The sequence below is a fragment of the Erythranthe guttata genome, chromosome 12, assembly GCF_056151865.1.
Source record: "Erythranthe guttata isolate IM_541 chromosome 12, IM_541, whole genome shotgun sequence".
Taxonomy (NCBI): Eukaryota; Viridiplantae; Streptophyta; class Magnoliopsida; order Lamiales; family Phrymaceae; genus Erythranthe; species Erythranthe guttata.
The window spans coordinates 9438143-9458916 of NC_142544.1; the positions used below are offsets into that span (position 1 = coordinate 9438143).

Below are 20774 nucleotides of genomic sequence, written 5' to 3' on the forward strand. Positions count from 1 at the left end.
AAACGTAGAGTTTTATTTCTACACACCACTGTATCTTTTTTATCTAGTGTTTTTGCTGTTGTTTGTTGATGCGTATTAAAGTCCTAGTATTGTAGTTCGTGTTTTTAAGAACGTTGTTGCGAATGCACTTTCGCACATGTTTTTTTACATATACGTTTGTGCATGTCCATTTGAGCGAGTGTGCTTATGCATGTTTGTTGATTTGTATTAATGTCCTAGGATTGTAGTTTGTGTTATCATGATCCTTTTTGCGAATGCACTTTTGCGTGAGTACTTTCGTGCATGCTTTTGTACTTTTACTTATGTGCATATCTCTTCTAGCGAGTGTTTTTGTGCACGTTCTTGATGCTCATTCATGTTCTCGAACTATAGTGTATATGTTTGTGTGTTTGAATCCGTATCCGTACTTAATTTACTCATTATTTTGGAATTTCCTGGAAGCAGAAATCGCGAGAGATTTCCTCGAAAATTTTGGTGATGCAAACGGCGAGGCCAAATACATGGACATCCTTGTAAGTTTTCCCAACTAATTTTGTTTTGGTCCTAAGCCTAATAAAAATTGAACATGATTTGGTTCGTAAGGCTTACGTCTTCCTCAAGGCAGCTTGGTCTGAACTCCGGTGAGAATACCTGCAACGCCGGGGGGGGTTCCCGGCGGGAAAGCTCCGACGATCAAGTCAGTGATCGGAAATAGGAAAAAAAAGAGTATATGGTGTAAAAATAGTGATTAACCTTTTTTGTGTGTTTGAAGATCCTTCTATTTATAGATGAGGAAACCTTGGCCTCCAAGGTTTCCTTTTTAGGGTTTCATTCTACTCTCAAGTCACACGTTTTGGGCCTCCAATTATCCTGGGCTCGTTTTACCCCGAGCTGGTACTGGGCCTGCGGGCTAAAGTGCCCCATTTCGTCGCTGAGGTCGTACGACCTAACGACCTCTTCCACCTTACTGGGCTAAGTTACCATGGGCCTACCATTTTGGGCTTAAGGTTATTTAATCTTTCCATAATGGCCCGTATCAACTACTCCCCCCTACTCCTTAATTATCGGACGAAAAGACTTTGTGTTATTTCGTTTGATAAGTATGGAGTATGCGGTGCGAAGTAATAGCTCGTTTTTAACTGCTACTTTTGATGGGGAAACGTGCGTCCCGCCTCTGGCCGTCCTATCAATCAATGCGGTCGATTCGAGTGCCCCAGGTCATAATGAGGGGATTTCAATCGGCGCTTTTTGCGCTGAGTTCAAGGCGGCCTGCTTTCGATCCTGTTCGTCCGAATGGGTGGCTGGGATTTAATTTCCTTTCATCTCCTTCCCTATAAATACCCAGCTTGTCTAACTTGTAAAAATTTTTTTCCTTTCCCCCTACACGTTCTTCCTCCCATTTGCTTTCTGGTGATTTTATTCTCTGAGACAGAATTTCCTTCTCCTCAAGCCTACTCCTTTCCCCGGTCAAGGTACTGCTTCTCTCCCCCATCTCTTATTACTCCTGCCTTGTTCTTCAATTCGATAATGTCTGCCCACTCTCCTGACCCCTTCGGCCAAAAAGTGCCTTCCGGGGAAGGGGGTGGAAACCCCGCCTTTTCTATTTCTTCTTCGTCGGAGGAAGGACCCTACTTCTCCCCCTCGGGCAAACTCTTAGAACGGCCCAAGAAGAGGGGCAGAAAAGAGATTTCGTCTTCTGCGAGGAGTGGTTCTCCTTCCTTATCTGAAGGACGGGATCCGGATGACCAGTGGGGACCTAGTACCTTAAGCGAAGTAGATCTAGCTAACTTAGTTCGTGACATAGGCCTCCCTACCGATGTCGAGTTAATTCTGCCTTCGCGAGATGATCGCCCTCTAAACCCTCCTTTAGGCTTTAGTACTTGGTTTTCCGAGCAGTTCTACTTTGGTCTTTCTTTCCCCATCTCGCCTTGGTTCTCTGAAATTGCCCAACTATGTAATGTATCCCTCAACCAATTCCACCCTCACGCTATAATAATCATGACCGGATTTCGCATGCTGTGCGCCTGGTCGGGGGTGACTCCCACACCAGCTCGCTTTCGGAGCGTCATGGTTTTAAAGAATTCGAGTCCCTTCCATATCTCCATCTCGGCCCGTCCGGGTTTCAAAATACTGATGCCACCTAACAAAACCGATGGGTGGCAAGGTCACTATTTCTTTGCCAGGAACCCTGTTGACACCCCCTATTTGTGTCCTTGGCTCGCCACCCTGCCCGAGAAGAAAAGGGGGAAACCTTTGGCGATTGATGAATGTTTATTAAAAATGATATCCCACTTTCAACCGAGCTACGGCGTCCCGGATAGCCTCACCAGCTTTCCGCCGATGCTTCGCCACTTCTATTTTCACGACAACGGCACGTACTCCCTAACTCGGGAAGATTTAGGTGGGTTTGGTTGCGATACATGTCTTTATCCCGGTTTATTGTGTTATCTCGGATGCGTATTTTCGTCGTCTCATTAGTTCCGTGTCTATTTGTTCTGCGCCTCATTTACTTATCCTATTTTTCCAATTTTGTGGACAGATTTAAGGATGAAGAGGATGTTCCGAGGTGACAAACCGGCTACTCGTCCATCCGAGCCGGAGCCTGGGTTCGAAGCATTCGAGTTCCAGCGCCCTCTGGTCGCTGAACCTGAAAAGCACTCCTCGGAGGAGGGATCTTTAAGACCCAGGCCTTCCAAGAAAAACGCCGCGCCTCCTCGCGCCCGAGGTGGACCACGTACTGAGGATTCTGAACCTCCCCGGCGGTCCTCTGCCATAGTTCTGGCCTCGTCGCCACCTCCTCCTTCAACCGAAGAAACGGTGGAAAAAGAAACTGCTCCGAAGAAGCGGAGAACTGACCTGGCCCTTGGGGCGGCTGGATCGTCCTTGCCTGCCGGTTTTGGACTTCATCTCTGCGAAAACGCGGAGAATGCCATTGCCGCATGTCGGTCTTTGGCCTTTCCCACCGACATTGCCCATTTCGGGCAGATGAGTAAAGGCGACCGTCTCGAGCTACTTCTTCACAACATTACGCAGGTTTGTCTTATTTCGGATTATGCGAACCAATTCCTTAGTTTCATGCTCCTTATTCAGGGTTAACTTTGTTTGAATTTCTTATGTATGCAGCAATTTGCCATCGCTTTCTCGGGTCCTTTGGGATGGGACGACGTCTCGCGCGAGGCGTACGACAACCAAAGAAAAGAAGTGACTCAACTACGAAAAGAAGTTCGAGGTCTGAAGGAGAGTTTGGCGATGTCAGAGTCGTCGAAAGAGGGGCTATTTGCCGAAGTGAAGAGGCTGACGGAGAGGGAGAAGATTCTTGAGGCTGAAAAGGACTCCCTTGTATCCCACAATGCCAACTTAGAGGAGAAAGCTAAGGGACTTTCTAACGAGCTGTTTGCAGCCGGAGTACAGGCTTCCACTAATTTCACCGAAGGGGTGAAGGAGGGACAAAGGTTGTTCCCGGGGTCGCCTGAGGGTCTTCGCTTCATCGAGGAGTTCGTTCGTCGCTTCTTTCACCGGTTATGGCGTTCAACTACTTTCACTCGGGAGGCTTCGGGTTTGGCTCGTTTCTTCTTCTCATCGGCGGTTGCGGCTGTTCGGAAGAGGTTGGGTGGTGCGGGCATCGAGTTCCCGTTGGTGGAAAATGAACTGGCTGAGGACCTCCCCGATGACGTGATTCCGGGTTTTGAGGGGGATGTTAATGAAGATCCCAATTTGGAATGGTGGAGGCCGGTTTACCAGGGCCTCGTTGAAGAGTTCTCCCGTCAAGGGGCCATTACTGACTTCGTCGGGGACATTGAGACCCTTAGGACAGTAACCCTTCCAAACGATGCGCAGTCGGACCTCGTCTCATCGCCTCCTCCGGATGCTGAGAATCGAGTTGAAACAGACGCGGCGGTCCCGAAGTGAAGACTGCCAAAAACTTAGCCATTTTCTTGCTTGTATTTTGGTTATGTATTTTTAAACATTACTCTCTTTATTTCCTTTTGCCATGTATCCTTAACAATTTCTCCGTTTTTCCATATGCTTGAAATGTCTTTATTCGCTTTTATGTCTGTGTCGTTTTGGACTTCAGACTTAGTCTGTCAATATCCCCACTGATCTTCAGTAGTGTTTATTCCTTAAGCTTATCCATCAGTTCAATCTTGTACCACTCCTATATTTTAACTTAGTACCCAATCTTAATATTTTGCTTACGAATACGCGAGTTAACGCCACAATGAAACACGCGAGTCAACGCCACGATGAAACACGCGAGTTAACGCCACAATGAAACACGCGAGTTAACGCCACAGTAAAACACGCGAGTTAACGCCACAGTAAAACACGCGAGTTAACGCCACGATGAAACACGCGAGTTAACGCCACAATGAAACACGCGAGTTAACGCCACAGTAAAACACGCGAGTTAACGCCACAGTAAAACACGCGATTTAACGCCACAATGAAACACGCGAGTTAACGCCACAATGAAACACGCGAGTTAACGCCACAATGAAACACGCGAGTTAACGCCACAATGGAACACGCGAGTTAACGCCACAATGGAACACGCGATTTAACGCCACAATGAAACACGCGAGTTAACGCCACAGTAAAACACGCGATTTAACGCCACAATGAAACACGCGAGTTAACGCCACAGTAAAACACGCGAGTTAACGCCACAATGAAACACGCGATTTAACGCCACAGGTATAACTTAAGTAAATAACACAAGTACTTTTTTAACGTGGAAACCCTCCAGATAAGGAGAGAAAAAACCACGGGGCCTAGCCCAGGTCGGAAAATGGATGTTTATTAATGGTCTTTTATACGTACAAGGTGTGTCTCAATCTTACTGACTACCTGCTTCCCCTTTTTTTTTTTTTTTTTTTTTTTTTTTTTTACGCGAAGAAGCGTTTCAGATGTATTATGTTCCAAGCCCGAGGTAACGGCTTCCCGTCGATGTCTGCCAACTCATACCCTCCGCCGGCCAAACACCTGGTGACTGTGTATGGTCCTTCCCAATTAGCCTCCAACTTTCCCGTGTGTTTTAGCGCGTCAGCTCGTCGCAAGACGAGGTCTCCGATCTGGAATGAGCGGGACCGCACCCCCTGATCATACCGAGCTTTGATCAAGTTTTTACTTCTTTCCATGTGCAAATACGCCGTTTCCCGGAGATCGAAAACTTCGTCCAGCTGTGATCTTAAAGCATCATCGTTTGTTACTTCGTCAAATGCGGCGATGCGGAGCGTGTCCATTGCCACTTCGACCGGTATAACTGCTTCAGTTCCATAGGTTAACCGGAACGGTGTTTCGCCAGTAGCTGCTTTGGTTGTGGTCCGGTAAGACCAGAGGACGGAGGGCAACTCGTCTACCCAGCTTCCACCTAGCTCGTCTAACCTTTTTTTCAACCCATTGACAATGGTCCGGTTTACGGACTCCACTTGTCCATTTGCCTGGGGGTGCGCTACTGCTACAAATTTTTGTGCAATTTTCATCTCTTCGCACCACGCTCGAATTTTCTTGCCGTTGAACTGAGTGCCGTTGTCCGATACAAGGCTTCGAGGTAGGCCAAACCGACAGCAGATATTTTTCCAAATGAAGTGCATGACCTCGTCTTCTGAGATTTTCGATAAGGCCTCGGCTTCAACCCACTTGGTAAAGTAGTCTACCGCAACAATGATGAACTTTTTTCGGCCAGTGGTTTGAGGGAATGGCCCCACCAGATCGATTCCCCATTGGGCGAAAGGGCATGGAGCACTCATGATGGTCATTTCCTCCCCCGGCTTGTGGATGAGCGAGGCATATTTTTGGCATTGTACGCAGTGTTGAACATATCGGTGCGTGTCCTTCTTCATGCCAGGCCAGTAATATCCGGCCCGATGTAATTTCTGCATGAGGGCCCGAGCTCCTCCATGCTCACCACAACCACCTCGATGTACTTCATCCAGAACATGCTTTATCTCCTGCTTTCCCAAACACCTTGCATCTACTGTGGTGAAGTTCCTTTTATATAATGTCCCATGCCGTATGTAAAAGTGCCTTGCCTTATATGCCAAGCGGTGCTGCTCTCTCTTGGTGCCAGCTCGCTCTCCTCTGAAGTATTTGAACAAAGGCGTTCTCCAATCGGGCTCTTCGTCTATTACCATTATGCCCGGTGTTGGGGTAGGGGCAATAAGGATAGTGATCTTTCTTTCAATACAATCGACGACTGACGACCCGACTTTAGCGAGGAAGTCAGCTCGCTGGTTGTCGTTTCTCGGAATTTGATGCATGGTACAGACTTCAAAAGTTTCTTGCACAGCTCGGGCTTTATTTACATAACTCTTCATTCTATCGTTTTTTATTTCGTAGTCCCCTTCGAGTTGGTGTATTACCAATTGAGAGTCGGAGTATATTCGCACCACTCGCGCTCCGAGCTCTTGAGCGATCTCCATACCTCGGATAAAGGCTTCATACTCTGCTTCATTATTGGAAACCCGAGGTAACCTAACGGCAAACTCGACTTCCGTTCCAGTGGGATCAATAACTATTATCCCTGCCCCTGCTCCCGTGGTTGTAGATGAACCATCCACATAAATTTTCCACTCCTTTTCGATGGGTATCCTGGTGGTTTCTCGGATGAAATCTGCCAGCGCCTGTCCTTTGACCGAGGTACGGGGTTGATACTGAATCTCATACTGTCCTAGCTCGATGGCCCATTTAACAATTCGTCCTGATGCGGTAGGTTGACCTAGGGTCTGCCGAAGGGGTAAGCTTGTACGAATTACCATGGTATGCGACAGGAAGTAAGGCCGGAGTCGTCGCGTAGTGAGGACCAGCGCGTACGCTATTTTTTCGACTTCAGAATATTTGCTTTCCGACGTAGTGAGGATCTTACTAGTATAATAGATCGGTCTTTGTTGATTACTAACTTCCTTAAACAAAACCGAACTGATGGACTCATCTCCCACCGACAAGTATACAAACAGGGTTTCACCCTTCTCAGGGGTGCTAAGAATTGGCAGGCAAGTGAGGGACCGTTTTAGTGCTTCGAATGCGAGCTGGCATTCGGTGGTCCATTCGAACTGAGCTGTTTTCCTCAGTACTTTGAAGAAAGGTAGGCTTTTATCAGCCATCCGCGATATAAACCGAGCTAGGGCTACAACCTTTCCTGCCAAGGACTGGACTTCCTTGATGGAACGAGGGGGTGTCATCTGAAGTACGGCCTCAACTTTATCTTGGTTTACCTTAATGCCTTCCCGATTAACAATGTATCCTAGGAATTTTCCAGCTTGCACTGCAAATGCACACTTAGCAGGGTTCAATTTCATTCCATATAGACGAAGGGTTGCAAAGGTCTCAGCTAGGTCTGCGAGATGCGTAGAACGCCTTTTGCTTTTAACTAACATGTCATCAACATAGACCTCAATGTTGCGCCCGAGTTGGGCCCGAAACATCCTATCCATCAATCGCTGATACGTGGCTCCTGCATTTTTCAGGCCGAAAGGCATCACCACGTAACAGTAAGTCCCCGTGGCGGTGACAAAACTTACTGCTGGCTGGTCCTTTTCGTCTAGCTGAATTTGGTGGTATCCCTGCGAGGCATCCATCATACTAAGTAGCTCGCATCCAGCGATGGCATCTACAAGCTGATCTATGCGAGGTAAGGGATAATCGTCATTTGGGCAAGCCTTGTTTAAGTCCCTGAAATCGATACACATTCGCCATTGGCCATTGGCTTTCTGTACTAACACCGCATTGGACAGCCATGTGGGGAACTGGATTTCTCGGATATGCCCGATTTCCAGAAGTCGCTGCACTTCCTTCTGTATGATTTAGTCTTTTTCGATACCGAAGTGTCGCCGTTTTTGCTTGACAGGCCTGCACTCAGGCCGTAAATTGAGCCTGTGTACAGCAGTTCGCGGCGATATACCGGTCAAGTCACTTGGTTGCCAAGCAAAGATGTCTTCATTAGACCGTAATAATGCTATCAACTCGTCTCGGAGAGGTGGTTCTAGATCCTTACTGATCCGGGTTTGTTTCATCATACCTGGGACGAGGTCGATCGTCATCAATTCGTCCATAGGTTGTACATGATTAACTTTATCCTCTGGGTCAACTCGGGGACGCTTCTCGTCTCCCAAATCTTCTTTGGTGAGGGTATCGCGTCGGCCTTTCTCTGCTATCTTAACCATTTCGACATAACACGATCTCGATTGGGTTTGGTCGCCCCTGACCTCTCCCACCATCCCATCAACTGGGAACTTGAGCTTTTGATGAATGGTCGAAGGGACCGCCCGAAAGGTATGTAACATTGGTCGTCCTATCACGATGTTATACGAGGTCGGCGACCCTTCAACGATGACAAAATTGACAGTTTGAGTGCGTGTTCGAGGTGGAGTTCCTATAGTGACAGGGATTTTAACTTGTCCAATCGGCGTCAGGGACCCTCCTGTGAACCCAAATATCGGTGTGGTGACGGGGAAAACCGGGAGGTCAAGCTCCATTTGTAGGAAGCACTCGTAAGATATGACGTCCACCGAACTTCCGGGATCAACGAAGGCGCGAGCGACGTCGTATCCTCCCACGTTAATCGTGATGAGGAGAGGGTCACAGTGAAAATCATCTAGGTCTGCTTCATCTTCAGGACCGAACGAGATAGTGGGATATTGACGATACTTCGGTGTAGAGATTTGGCAAACTTCATGATTATTTTTTAGGCTACCGAGATGACGTCTCCTAGCCCGGTGAGTATCTCCTCCCGTAGGACCCCCTGAAATCATCTGAATGTACCCTCTTTTCGGCGCTGGCGGTGGGGGCGGTGCTCGTGGCGGGTTCCCGAACTGGGCTTCACGCTTTTGTCCCCGAGGTGAATCTATCTTCACAAAATCCCCGATCTTGTTATCTCTGATGAGACGTTCCACTTCGTCTTTCAGATGTGCGCAGTCGTCGGTCGTATGTCCGTATTCGTTATGAAAACGGCAAAAAGTACCCAATGTCGGATCTCGACGGGGGGCTCCGCGAGCGGTTCGAGGCCACCGCAGATCAACTCTCTTCTCGATCGCGCACAACACCTGGGACAGAGGAGCCGTAAGGGGCTGATATGATTGGTATCGTGATCCCTTAGCGTCCGAGACGATACTTCGGCCGGGGGTATTGGCGTCCCTTCGAGGTAACAGTGGTTCTTTGACCCGTTTTACTTCGTTGACTCGCGCATTCGCGGGTTGGTGAGATTCTTCCACTTTCTGCTGCCGGGCTTCTTCTAGGTTAATGAACCTAGACGCCCTCTCTAGGAGATTGTCAAAATTAGGCGAAGGTTCCAGCGCCAAAGCTCGGAAAAACTCATCATCTCTCAAGCCTTGCGAAAGGGCTGCCATGAGCACCTCGTCACTAGTAGTGGGGACTTCTAAGGTGGCCGAAGTGAATCGTTTAATATAGTTTCTGAGGCTTTCTTTCTCCTTCTGACGAACGCTGAATAGCGACAGGGAGGTCTTTTTGCACTTCTTCGAGCTAGCGAACTGGTTCATTAAAGCTTTGGCAAGTTGTTCAAAAGATCGGATGGTTCCGGCAGGGAGCAGACCGAACCAGGCTTGAGCTGGTCCTGCTAGAGTGGTGACAAAGGCACGGCACTTCACCCCTTCTGTGAGCTGGTGGAGTGATGCAGTGTTGTTAAACCGACTCAAGTGTTCGGCTGGATCGGACGTGCCGTTGTACTCAAATAAGATTGGTCGGTAGTTAGCCGGTATAGGGTCGCTATCGAGATGCCTAGCGAAAGGGCTAGATCCCACGAGATCTTGCGTTGGCCCACTTCGCAGGGCCTTCAACTCATCTATATCGCGTCTTAAGCTGTCAACTTCTGTTCTGACGCCATGACTATTGCCTCCTCGATTCTCCGAATAGCTATCGCATTCGTCCTCAGCTCGCCCTTCGATCGGAGAGCATCTGGGATCTCTTCTGAGTCGGTTGTCTTGAGGTAGATTTTGCGTGTAGTTTCGGATGGCTGCGGTGATCATGGTTTCCACCTCGTCCCGGGTATATGTACGCTCATTGGGGGTCTGAGCTGGGGTTGTGGCTGGCCTTTTTGGAGCAGCTTCGCCATCCTGGAACTCAAAAGAGGGGCTGCTTGAGATGAAAGGGATCCGACCCTCCTTTTCGGGTGTAAGGAAGCTACACCCCAACTTATCCTTCTGAACAGGCGATGGATCAGTCGGTGTACCGCGAGCCACTGCATCCAAATCCTTCTGCAAATTCCGGGCAGTGATATCTCCTTCTTCCATTGTTCTCTACGTTGATAGCTCAGATCTGGACTTCCGGGGGTAGATCTGATGTTCTCCCGGAAGTTGTTTCCAAGATTTCTAGATCTTTCCCACAGACGGAGCCACTTGATTTGGTTCGTAAGGCTTACGTCTTCCTCAAGGCAGCTTGGTCTGAACTCCGGTGAGAATACCTGCAACGCTGGGGGGGGTTCCCGGCGGGAAAGCTCCGACGATCAAGTCAGTGATCGGAAATAGGAAAAAAAAGAGTATATGGTGTAAAAATAGTGATTAACCTTTTTTGTGTGTTTGAAGATCCTTCTATTTATAGATGAGGAAACCTTGGCCTCCAAGGTTTCCTTTTTAGGGTTTCATTCTACTCTCAAGTCACACGTTTTGGGCCTCCAATTATCCTGGGCTCATTTTACCCCGAGCTGGTACTGGGCCTGCGGGCTAAAGTGCCCCATTTCGTCGCTGAGGTCGTACGACCTAACGACCTCTTCCACCTTACTGGGCTAAGTTACCATGGGCCTACCATTGTGGGCTTAAGGTTATTTAATCTTTCCATAATGGCCCGTATCAGAACAAATAAATGAATTCATCTCGTGTTCCTTGTACTTCCAGCAAGATGTAGCTAATCGTAAAACAAAGGCCATCCAGATCGAGCTCGAAGACTTGCTTAATGTAAATCTCGTCAAGTCTCATTTCTGTTTTATCTTATCTAATTTAGGTATAGATCTGATTTTGGGTTTTGAGGGGAAAATAGTATAAAGACTTGGATGAGGAATTTCTGAGGCGAGTAACTGAAAATACGCGGAGGTACATTGGAATATTTGCTAATGCGATTGATAGGCTACTGCCGGAGCCAACGGAGGTGCTTCTGGAATCGACTGAAAATGCTGGCGGTTCTGATCCGCAGATTATAGTAAGATCCGTGATGAAATGCAGCTTGAATTTATTACTTAAGTTACTTTGATTTTTTTACTGATCTTGTCAATTGCACGACAATTCTGTTTAGTAGGTTTTGATGCTTATAGTGTACCTTTTTGATGCAAATTAGAGGCTTATAGCATAAGAAGTGATGGAAAAACATACACAAAAAATGGGGTCAATTTAATTCATAATATTGTTTCCACTGTTAGTGTCATATCTCGATTATTTTTCAATGTTTCATGATCTAGCGTGGCAAAAGTTTGTTGTTGAAATAGGGAAAAAAAAAACCCGAAATGGAAGTAGAGAAATAAACTCTTTTTATTTATTTTTGTGTGGGATCTAATGACGAAAGTGAAGTGTCCCTAACAATGTCTGTGTTTGTGGAACCAATGAAGTTTATATTAAAGCATCTCCAAAAGGGCGGCCCTACACGCTTAGGGAGGTCAAAGCTTCGAACATCGGGCAGCTTGTGAGGATATCTGGCATTGTGGCACGTTGCTCAGACGTCAAACCTCTGATGCAGGTTGCTGTCTATACATGTGAAGAGTGTGGATTTGAAATCTATCATGTTCCGTACTTGCTCTCCGCCTAACTTTTATTTATTCTTAGTATGGTCAATATTCATGGGCTTAATGATAAACGTACCTACTATTACATGTGATACAGGAGGTAACTGCTCGGATATATTTGATTGCCCATCGGAACAATGTAGAGTAAATCATGCTAAAGGGAACCTCATTGCCCAGCTGAGAGCGTCTAAGTTTTTGAAGTTTCAGGAGGTTTGTGATATGCCAATGGTTTATCTTGACGATTTTCTATAAAATGCAAGAGTTTATTTTTTGTAACATAAACATTGTTTTCGGGCTAAACTTCAAGAACTAGCTGAGCATGTTCCCAAAGGTCACATTCCTCGAGCAATGACTGTTCATTTCAGGGGAGAGCTCACAAGGAAGGTTAGTTATACATGTTTTTAGAGCCTATCAACAAGTGTACTTATAGTTGCTCTGTTGTATGGTACTTGGACTTCGATATATGTGTAAGGTTTAATCAAGTGTCTTAATGTCATGTACTGCAGGTGTCTCCTGGCGACATTGTTGACGTGTCAGGGATATTTCTTCCAATGCCGTACACTGGATTTAGGGCTATGAGAGCTGGCTTAATCGCAGACACTTACTTGTAAGCCATGTCTGTCACCCATTTCAAGAAGAAATATGAACAGTACGTAGTTTTGCTTCAATATTTGGTACATTAAATATTGTATGGAATAATATATAAATTCTTAAATGAAGTCTGCTGGCATGTAAAACATTCAGGAACCCATTTCATACCATCTTACCTTAACCGAGAGGAAATTTATGAAACAATAATTTGATGCTTCAGTTATTCTTCATTTGGTTGGCTTAGGAGTATGAGACGATTGGTTCAGATTTTAACTGACATTGTAGTGAATCCTATATATTTTTCATACTTTTCGACTTGTGAGTTTATTAAGAGAACCATCCTCAAATTCAGTAGTTGCGCGTTTTTTTTTTCTCATGTATTGGGCATACTCTTCTGCTTATCATCTGATGTAAGAATATTAAGTTGGGATGAATAGATTTGCAGTGGACCTAATTGGTTATATTAAGCGCAGATATGAACTTAGAGATGACGAGGAAGAGAAAATTGCTCGCTTTGCCGAGGATGGTGATATCTACAACAAATTGTCACGCTCATTGGCCCCAGAAATTTTTGGGCATGAAGATGTTAAGAAGGCCCTTCTCCTCCTACTAGTTGGTGCTCCACACCGAAAGTTAAAGGATGGAATGAAGGTGAGTTCAATGGCTTGGATAATATATAAGCACGATAATCTAACATGTAGAGGATCCATTTTTTTTTTTTATGAAATTCTACGCGTTTGTACCATGTTTAAGGTAATAACTACCCTTGTATCATCATGTAGATTAGAGGAGGCCTACACGTATGTCTGATGGGTGATCCAGGAGTTGCAAAAAGTCAACTTCTCAAACATATAATCAACGTTGCACCACGAGGTGTGTATACGACTGGGAAAGGAAGTAGTGGAGTTGGTCTCACTGCAGCTGTTCAAAAGGATCCAGTGACAAACGAGATGGTCTTGGAAGGAGGGGCTCTGGTAAGAGTGCTTGCACGAGTCCCATCCAATTTTTACCTTTCTTTCATTAAAGGTGAATCTACAAGCATCACTGTCCAATCAGTTGTGTCAGGTACTGGCGGATATGGGCATCTGTGCAATCGACGAGTTTACAAAATGGACGAATCAGATCGCACGTCAATACATGTAGTAATGGAGCAGCAAACTGTTAGCATTGCTAAAGCTGGCATCACCACTTCTTTGAATGCACGGACTGCTATACTTGCTGCCGCTAATCCAGCCTGGTACAAAATTCACAAACTCTCGGTTTTCGTTTTGAAATACAAAGACATTCACTTTATCGCTATTTACCTGTTCAGTTCTTCCTAATGCTAAGTTTGATGACTTCTAATATTCATTTTTTTACTTTTATTTTATAAATCAAGGGGGAGATATGATCTAAGGAGAACACCGGCTGAGAATATTAATCTGCCACCTGCTCTTCTCTCAAGGTTTGATCTCCTGTGGTTGATTCTCGACCGAGCAGATATGGATACTGATCTTGAAATGGCTCGCCACGTTCTCCATGTCCACCAGATGAAGGAATCTCCAGACCTCGGGTTTACTCCACTCGAACCTTCTGTTCTTAGGTAAAATCTTACCTCAAAGATTTTACTTTCTGAATAACTTGGTGAATGATTTTGCATGATCTGATAAACTGTTGTCATGAATTCTAGGGCGTATATTTCTGCTGCAAGAAAACTGTCTCCAGTTGTTCCAAGGGAGTTGGAGGAATATATAGCAAGTGCTTATTCTAGTATACGGCAGGAAGAGGCGAAATCAAATGCCCCTCACTCTTACACAGCTGTCAGAACTCTACTTAGCATTCTTAGGATATCTGCTGTAAGTGCTTATATTAATTAATATCCTATTGACTATTATTCTTCTTTGACAGAGAAGCAATTGATTACTAATCGATATTAATCTTTTTCAGGCTTTGGCGAGACTCAGATTCTCCCACCAAGTTGCTCAGAGTGACGTGGACGAGTCACTTAGGTTAATGCAAATGTCCAAGTTCTCACTGTACTCTGACGACCGTCACAAGTCTGGTCTCGACGCAATTTCTGATATTTATTCTATCCTACGCGACGAAGCTGCAAGATCCAACAAGGTGGATGTCAGCTATGCCCATGCCCTGAACTAGATTTCAAGAAAGGTACAAAACGACGAATAAATTATATTTAAATCAACTTTGAAAAAGTTGTTCGAGTTTGCTAATAATACGGTGATTGATGTATTGCTTTAATTTCTGTCAACAGGGATACAGTGAAGCCCATCTGAAAGAGTGCTTGGAGGAATACGCAGCCTTAAACGTGTGGCAGATCCATCCAAATACGTTGGACATCCGTTTCATCGATGCTTAGTAACAAGTTTAACATTATCACTGTTAGAATGTCAAATGTGACAACCTTAAGACAAAATGATTTGTTTAGATGTTTTTAATGAACGCGTTAGGCTCGGCTAAAAGCCCCAGTTGTATACGGATTTGAGCAGAGCTTGTTTCCTCTTATATAAACCAATATTTATGAAGATTTTCTCATGTCATGTTATAAAAAAAAAAAAAAAAAAAAAAAAAAAAGCTTCTATTGGATAAGAGTACAAAAGAAAACATGTTTACAAAATGTCATACATTGCAAATAATTTCAGAAATAGTTTTCAAGAAAACATCCTTGTTGAGTGGTTTGGTTAAGTAACCGTCGACTCCAGCCTGAATCATATTATCGATCTCTTGCCCCTTCTTGTGTGCAGTTAGTGCGATGATTGGTATACGAACACCGTAACTTTCCTCTGCTTTTCTGATTTTTGCTGTTGCTTCGACTCCATTCATCATCGGCATCTGCCAAATAATACACACATCGAAATATACAATAAACTGTTGAAGAAAGTAATATTGAAAAAAAAAAAGATCGGATCGTTTGATTTTACCTCACAGTCCATTAGTATACAATCGAAAGGGAGTGAACTCTTCGAAGCTCCAACATGCTTCCCTTCGTCTAGACTCTTGCAGACTAGTTTCCAAGCTTCTTCTCCGTTTTCACATGGAAATATACTTGCACCAAGCTGCACACCCACAAAAGTAGCAATCTTTCGACCGATCGGATCATCGTCCGCCACGAGTATTTTCCTCCCCATTAACGGCTTCTTTTTGCTGTTTGCTCCTCCAACTTCCTCAATCTCACACTTTGATCCCTTCACAGAACTCTTACTTGCCCCCCCATCCGAACTAGCAACATCATTTCCGCGTCGAACGTTTTCAACACTGTGTGAAGCTTCTCCCCTTCTTGGGGGCGGCAGCCCCCCAAATTCAGGTAAAAGCCCAATAGTCCGATATAAGCGGGACCCGTGAAACGGCTTCGAAATGACTAAATCCAACGGTGGCAGATTATCCTCATCAAGCCCTTGTAAACTATCAAGCCAAACAACTCTACTGCAACAGTTTTCACTCAAGTCCCTTCTAAATTCAGCCACAGCCCTACTTATCTCCCTAAACGGGCCCACACTCGTGTCGATCACAATCAAAACAAAGCCCGAAAACCCAGGCCGAGGATTAGGTAAAACGTCGTCCGTTCCTTCTAGAGCACTCAAGGGGAACTCCTTTTTCGAACGTGCACTAGAAGTAGTGGATTTTCCCGAAGAGCTGTAGTTGGATAAATTCAGCTTCCGCTTGATCCTCTTCAAAGACGGAGAGAGTTGTTCGTACTGCTTCACAACGTGTACTTTAATCCCGATTCTGTGCATGAAATCTTGCAAGAGAGTGCTTCTTTCGGGACTATCAATCAAGAGCAGGACTTGTGAGCCGTCATTTTTCGGGCTGTGGGTACGTAAATTAGTACCCGAGTGGCGAAACGAGTCATGACCAATAGACTCGATATCAGCACTCGGAGAAGAATTACTATCCGTCTCGAAAAATGCGTTGAACCGGAAGCAAGTCCCTCTCTCGCCCGCTTCTTTATCCACTATTCCTATCTCCCCGCCCATTAAACGAACCTACACATCACCATCATCAATCAAGAAAAAACAAAAAAGACAAAAAAAAAAAACAGTTATTACAGTATGCTTTACCAGAGATTGAACGATGCCTAGCCCCAAACCGGTGCCTTCTTGACCGAGTGCAGTTTCTTTGACTTGTACGTAGTTTTCAAAAACCGATTTTTGCTTCTCTTTCGGAATCCCTTTTCCCGTATCGTTCACCTCAAAAACAAACTCCGTGCGGTTATTTGTTTCCCTTTGAGTAGCTTCCGATTCATTATACGCTCTTTGGATCTTGAACAAGCACAAAAGACAGCTCATCGAGTTGCTTCGGTTCGAAGAAATAATCCCGCTCTCAAGACTCGGTTTTTTAGCCCAAACTCGAACCACCACATGCCCGTTCGACGTAAACTTCACAGCATTGCTCAACAAGTTGCTCAAAATCTGTTTCAGCTTCCCTCTATCACCTCTCACACGAGAAAATTTCGTGACCGAGCCGTCAAACGGGTCCAAAATTACGTCTACGCCCTTCTTCGTACCCACAGGGTGGTACAAATCAACCACATCTTCCATCAGTTTCTCCAAGTCGAACTCTTCCTCATCAAGCTGCATTTTTCCGGCCTCTATCTTACTCGTATCGAGAATCGAGTTCAAGATTCCCAAAAGATCCCTAGTGCAAGATTCCATTTGCAGTAGATTCGCGGGTATTTCCGATCTCAGTGGGTCGCGCTTCGAAACTTCATTCCGGCATATTTCTATCAGACCGTTTATCCCTGCTAAAGAAGCACGTATATCATGGCTTGCACTTGCGAAAGCTAAGCTCTTGTTCATGCTCTTTCGCTCCGATTGTTGAGTTGCTTCCATTTGACTTATGAGGGCCCCACATAGATGCATCTCTCTTCTCGCAGCTTCGACAATTAGATACACGAACGTTAATATCGTAATAACCACAACGCCAATCATTAGCATTAACATAACGAATGCCAATTTTATGTTCTTGTGTACTAAGCTCGAAAGTCCCTCGTGTGGCATAGCCAATGCATATACCTTAAAAAAAAATCGGAAAAAAAAAATTATGAAAAAATAAATCAAGAATCTTTTTTTTTTTTTTCGTTCGAAATGAAACGAAACTTACCAAAGGGAGTCCGGCGATGTCGAGTGGTGAACAATTAATCACATACTCTTTACCCGAAAAGCTCACTACATAGTTTCTTGATGTGCTGTCATCATTTGATTGGCACGTGAGATTTCCAACTTCACTAACTCCATAATCATCTTCGCTTAATAACTGAAACGCCACTCGATCGCCAGCTAAGATCATACGAGTGTTTGGAATCCCTTGAGCTAGAACACTCCCATCCCTTTTAGAAGCCAAATAAAAGCTCCCATCGTAAAATCTTATCTCATTAATCAAGAAATCGATTAGTGATTGCATTGGATATCCTAAAGAAACGACCCCTTTTCCGTATATACTTACGGTACTAAGAAGAAGAATATTCTGAGTATCTCCCCATGAAGTACCGACCGAGGCGTATCCGTTTTTATTACTCGACGCTTCTTGAAAATAGGTCGAGTTTACTACATCAAACGGAGGTGACTTAATTGCTTCACCGTATAGTTTTCCACTGTCACGATTCACCGATTGGATGTACCAAGAGTAGTTCTTCGCATCGGAAAATGTCGAATTTGAGTACATTGCGTAAATTTGATTTTCTTGAGTATAGTAAGCGAAGAATAGGCCGTCTAATCCAATGTAAGAAATCTGCGATAGATACGGTACTGTGGATAACGCTTGAAACAGCGTCGAAGCAACCTGCATTAAATGATCAATAAAAAAATAGATCCCGAAAAATTAAATAAGTTCTCGAAGCCAAATTCGCGCCACTTAATTACTTACCTTCGACTCAATTTTGGAAAATTGGAAATCGTGCTCCTCGAGAGACGAGGTTAATACTCGAACTAAGTTGATGGCTGATGCATTAATAGGAGAAAACAACGTGGCGGTTTTTCGAATACCGGAAATTAATTCCTGATTCGTTTTTTTGGCGGTAACTTTTACTTCGTTCTCGATTTTAGTAACTCTAATGATCCATAATGGGATCAGTAAACCAGATAGAGAAAGCACCATAAGTACCTGCAGCAAGCAAAATTAGCAATTCATATAAATTTTTTAACTGATTAAAGTTAAACATTTGCACTTTCTTTAAAAAAAAAAAAAAAAATTGAATTAAACACATACCAGCACCATGAGAAAACAAACCGGACGCAACACGATACACGAGCTTCGTTTCATCTGAAAAAAAAAATTAATAATAATATCCAAAAATATAATAATTCTTATGGGATTAAATAAATAAATCAAAAGATGCTAAAAATGGAGGATTAAATAAAATTGCAGATAAATAATAATCATCAACTTGTATCAAACATCATTCATTCATGACTGCATGTAAGTATAAGATTCTTCTTTATTTCTTTCTGACCAAAAAAATAAAATAAAAATAAATTAATAATATCCAAAAGATAATAATTCTTACTGTTCTTCACTGCGTGTGTAATGTTAAAGATTGAGCAGTGAAGGGGAAGAGATGGAAGGAGATAGAAAGTATTTAAATTTTATTTATTTGATATATATTTATATTATCTGCAGTTTAATACATAAACATCTCTTCGAATGTGGCTTTGAATTTTCCTACAATATTATTTGTGTAGATAAAGATATTACAACACTTTTACATGGGATCTTTTTCTTTAGGAAAACAATGTAGGTTTGGGATTTTATTTGTCTAAAAATTAATTAATATGGGAATTTACCTTAATTTTTTAATTATTGGTAATTAATGCCATCAAGAATATTACATAGTAAAAAATCTTCTCTTCAAGGTAAGAAATGTGGAGCATATATAGTTTTTAATGAAAGAAGATGGTGAAGTTTATTCTATGCTGCACTCGTGTATTCGTCTAGTAATATTTATTTATTTAAAAGAAAATACAAAATACAGAAAAAAAAAAAACACGAAATTAATGTAAATAATTCATACTTAACGGAATGGCTTAACCTCGACGACATTCCTATCCTTAATGTACTGAAACGAGTAAGTTTTCCCGCAGACGAGACCATTTGCTCGTCTGAATCTACCCCACCCCCTCGACATGTCGATCCTAAACTTTTTAACATTCGTGTAGCGGTGCAGTGTAACCGTCCAACGACGCTTGTCCGGAGGATATTCCAGAATCACGGCGTTTTTCCCCAGTAAGCCAGCTGCCACAACAAAATATTTTCGAAGTTGCTAGAGTTCAACAAATTCAAAGAAAATTAAGCGATTAATAATGTACGAATAATTAAACTAATAATAATAACGTAAAATAGCTAACGAGATCATCGATCGGCTTCGTTCAAAAATTTAATGACCAGCCTTGAAGTGTGATGTTTCTTGAGAAGCAAATCGAACCGCGGACCGTTTCCAGCTTCGTTTCCCGCACATGATCGAGCATAATAAGGTAAGCAACGAATTAATATTAATATGATGCAAATTTTAAAACTTAAAAGCTTAATTAGTTTCAATTAACAACAGTTAACAATTATGATAAATATTATGCAGTACTTTTTTTTTTTGTTTCAGAAGAATTACATAAAATTTATCTAAAACCTTTGAATAAAAAGACATTTCTTTATCAAAATAAAATGCTTAAATTAAATATATAAATACCTGGAGCTAGGGCATCATCATCATCCAGTTCATCCTCTGTAATGGAGATATTATTCTGGACAGAAATGCCCCTCTCCAAACCCCCAATTCCAAAAATCGAAACATCAAATATGGAAGAATTAATATTGAACCAGAACACCAAAAATTTATCTCTCCTGAGTTCTGCATCTATGACAAACTTACGCCAGCCCACAGTGAAGTATTTGTACTCGTTGAATTCCTCGATTTTCACATCCCAAATTTCTCCACAGCTGGTTCTCAACTTTGCATTTTCAGGCCAATTAAATCCACATTTTCGCACAAAAGCAGGCGGAACTTGCGAAAAAAGATTTTTTTTTTTTTTTTTTTGACAAAATTAATATAATTTGGTGGTGGCTGTGTGAAAAAATAGAATGAGTTACGAGCTTGTTGATGTAGTCCTGGACCAAAACCGCGAAGAATGAAGGCCGGTTTTTTTTCTTCATAACCATTTTAATGGCGGGGGTTTGTTTATCTTCAGAGAGGTTTGGAGAGAGAATTGAGAAATGAAATGAATTGTGGATTTTAATTATTTTTTATCATATTTATTTTAATTATTTACTCATATTTGGAATTTAATAATAAGACGACATCGTTTCATATTTTCTCTGATTTTGTGTGTAAACTGCAGTACATGTTCGTTCTAATTAAACCCTCCAATGGACATTTGCAGAAGGCCAAATGTAAATTCTTGCTGTTTATTCAATTACGGTTGCCCTAAATCTGCTTTCCGAACACTAATTGCTATGCGCCACCTGCTCACCGTCGTCCGCCGGCACCGCTTCATCATTC

General features: G+C 43.4%; 2 protein-coding genes and 1 pseudogene across 7 annotated transcripts; 2 read left to right on the plus strand and 1 right to left on the minus strand.

Moving 5' to 3' along the window:
• The first annotated feature begins 363 nt into the window (after window positions 1-363).
• On the plus strand, window positions 364-14893 carry LOC105976994 (DNA replication licensing factor MCM7-like; annotated as a pseudogene). The gene is made up of 14 exons (XR_016034859.1): window positions 364-512; window positions 10824-10883; window positions 10966-11149; window positions 11522-11700; window positions 11799-11910; window positions 11995-12085; window positions 12208-12350; window positions 12766-12943; window positions 13075-13266; window positions 13358-13529; window positions 13671-13874; window positions 13962-14127; window positions 14219-14440; window positions 14544-14893. The product of XR_016034859.1 is annotated as a DNA replication licensing factor MCM7-like (transcript).
• LOC148766415 (uncharacterized) lies at window positions 2441-4001 on the plus strand. The gene is made up of 2 exons (XM_088827106.1): window positions 2441-3012; window positions 3103-4001. Exons 1-2 carry the CDS (start codon window positions 2527-2529, stop codon window positions 3886-3888), a joined length of 1272 nt encoding a protein of 423 aa, XP_088683232.1. The 5' UTR covers window positions 2441-2526; the 3' UTR covers window positions 3889-4001.
• LOC105954300 (histidine kinase CKI1) lies at window positions 14770-20497 on the minus strand. 5 transcript variants are annotated; one of them, XM_088826770.1, is made up of 9 exons: window positions 19965-20497; window positions 19630-19722; window positions 19314-19516; window positions 18494-18547; window positions 18152-18388; window positions 17390-18067; window positions 16348-17301; window positions 15211-16272; window positions 14770-15121 (listed from the first exon to the last, which is right to left on the minus strand). In XM_088826770.1, the coding sequence occupies exons 3-9, from the start codon at window positions 19407-19409 to the stop codon at window positions 14909-14911; spliced, it is 3294 nt and encodes a 1097-aa protein (XP_088682896.1). In that variant the 5' UTR covers window positions 19410-19516; window positions 19630-19722; window positions 19965-20497; the 3' UTR covers window positions 14770-14908. The 5 variants fall into 5 exon arrangements, with proteins under 5 accessions (XP_088682896.1, XP_088682897.1, XP_088682898.1 ...); XM_088826771.1 differs by having other exon boundaries at window positions 19314-19544; window positions 19667-19722; window positions 19965-20291; XM_088826772.1 differs by having other exon boundaries at window positions 19296-19722; window positions 19965-19981.
• Between the last annotated feature and the right edge of the window lie 277 nt (window positions 20498-20774).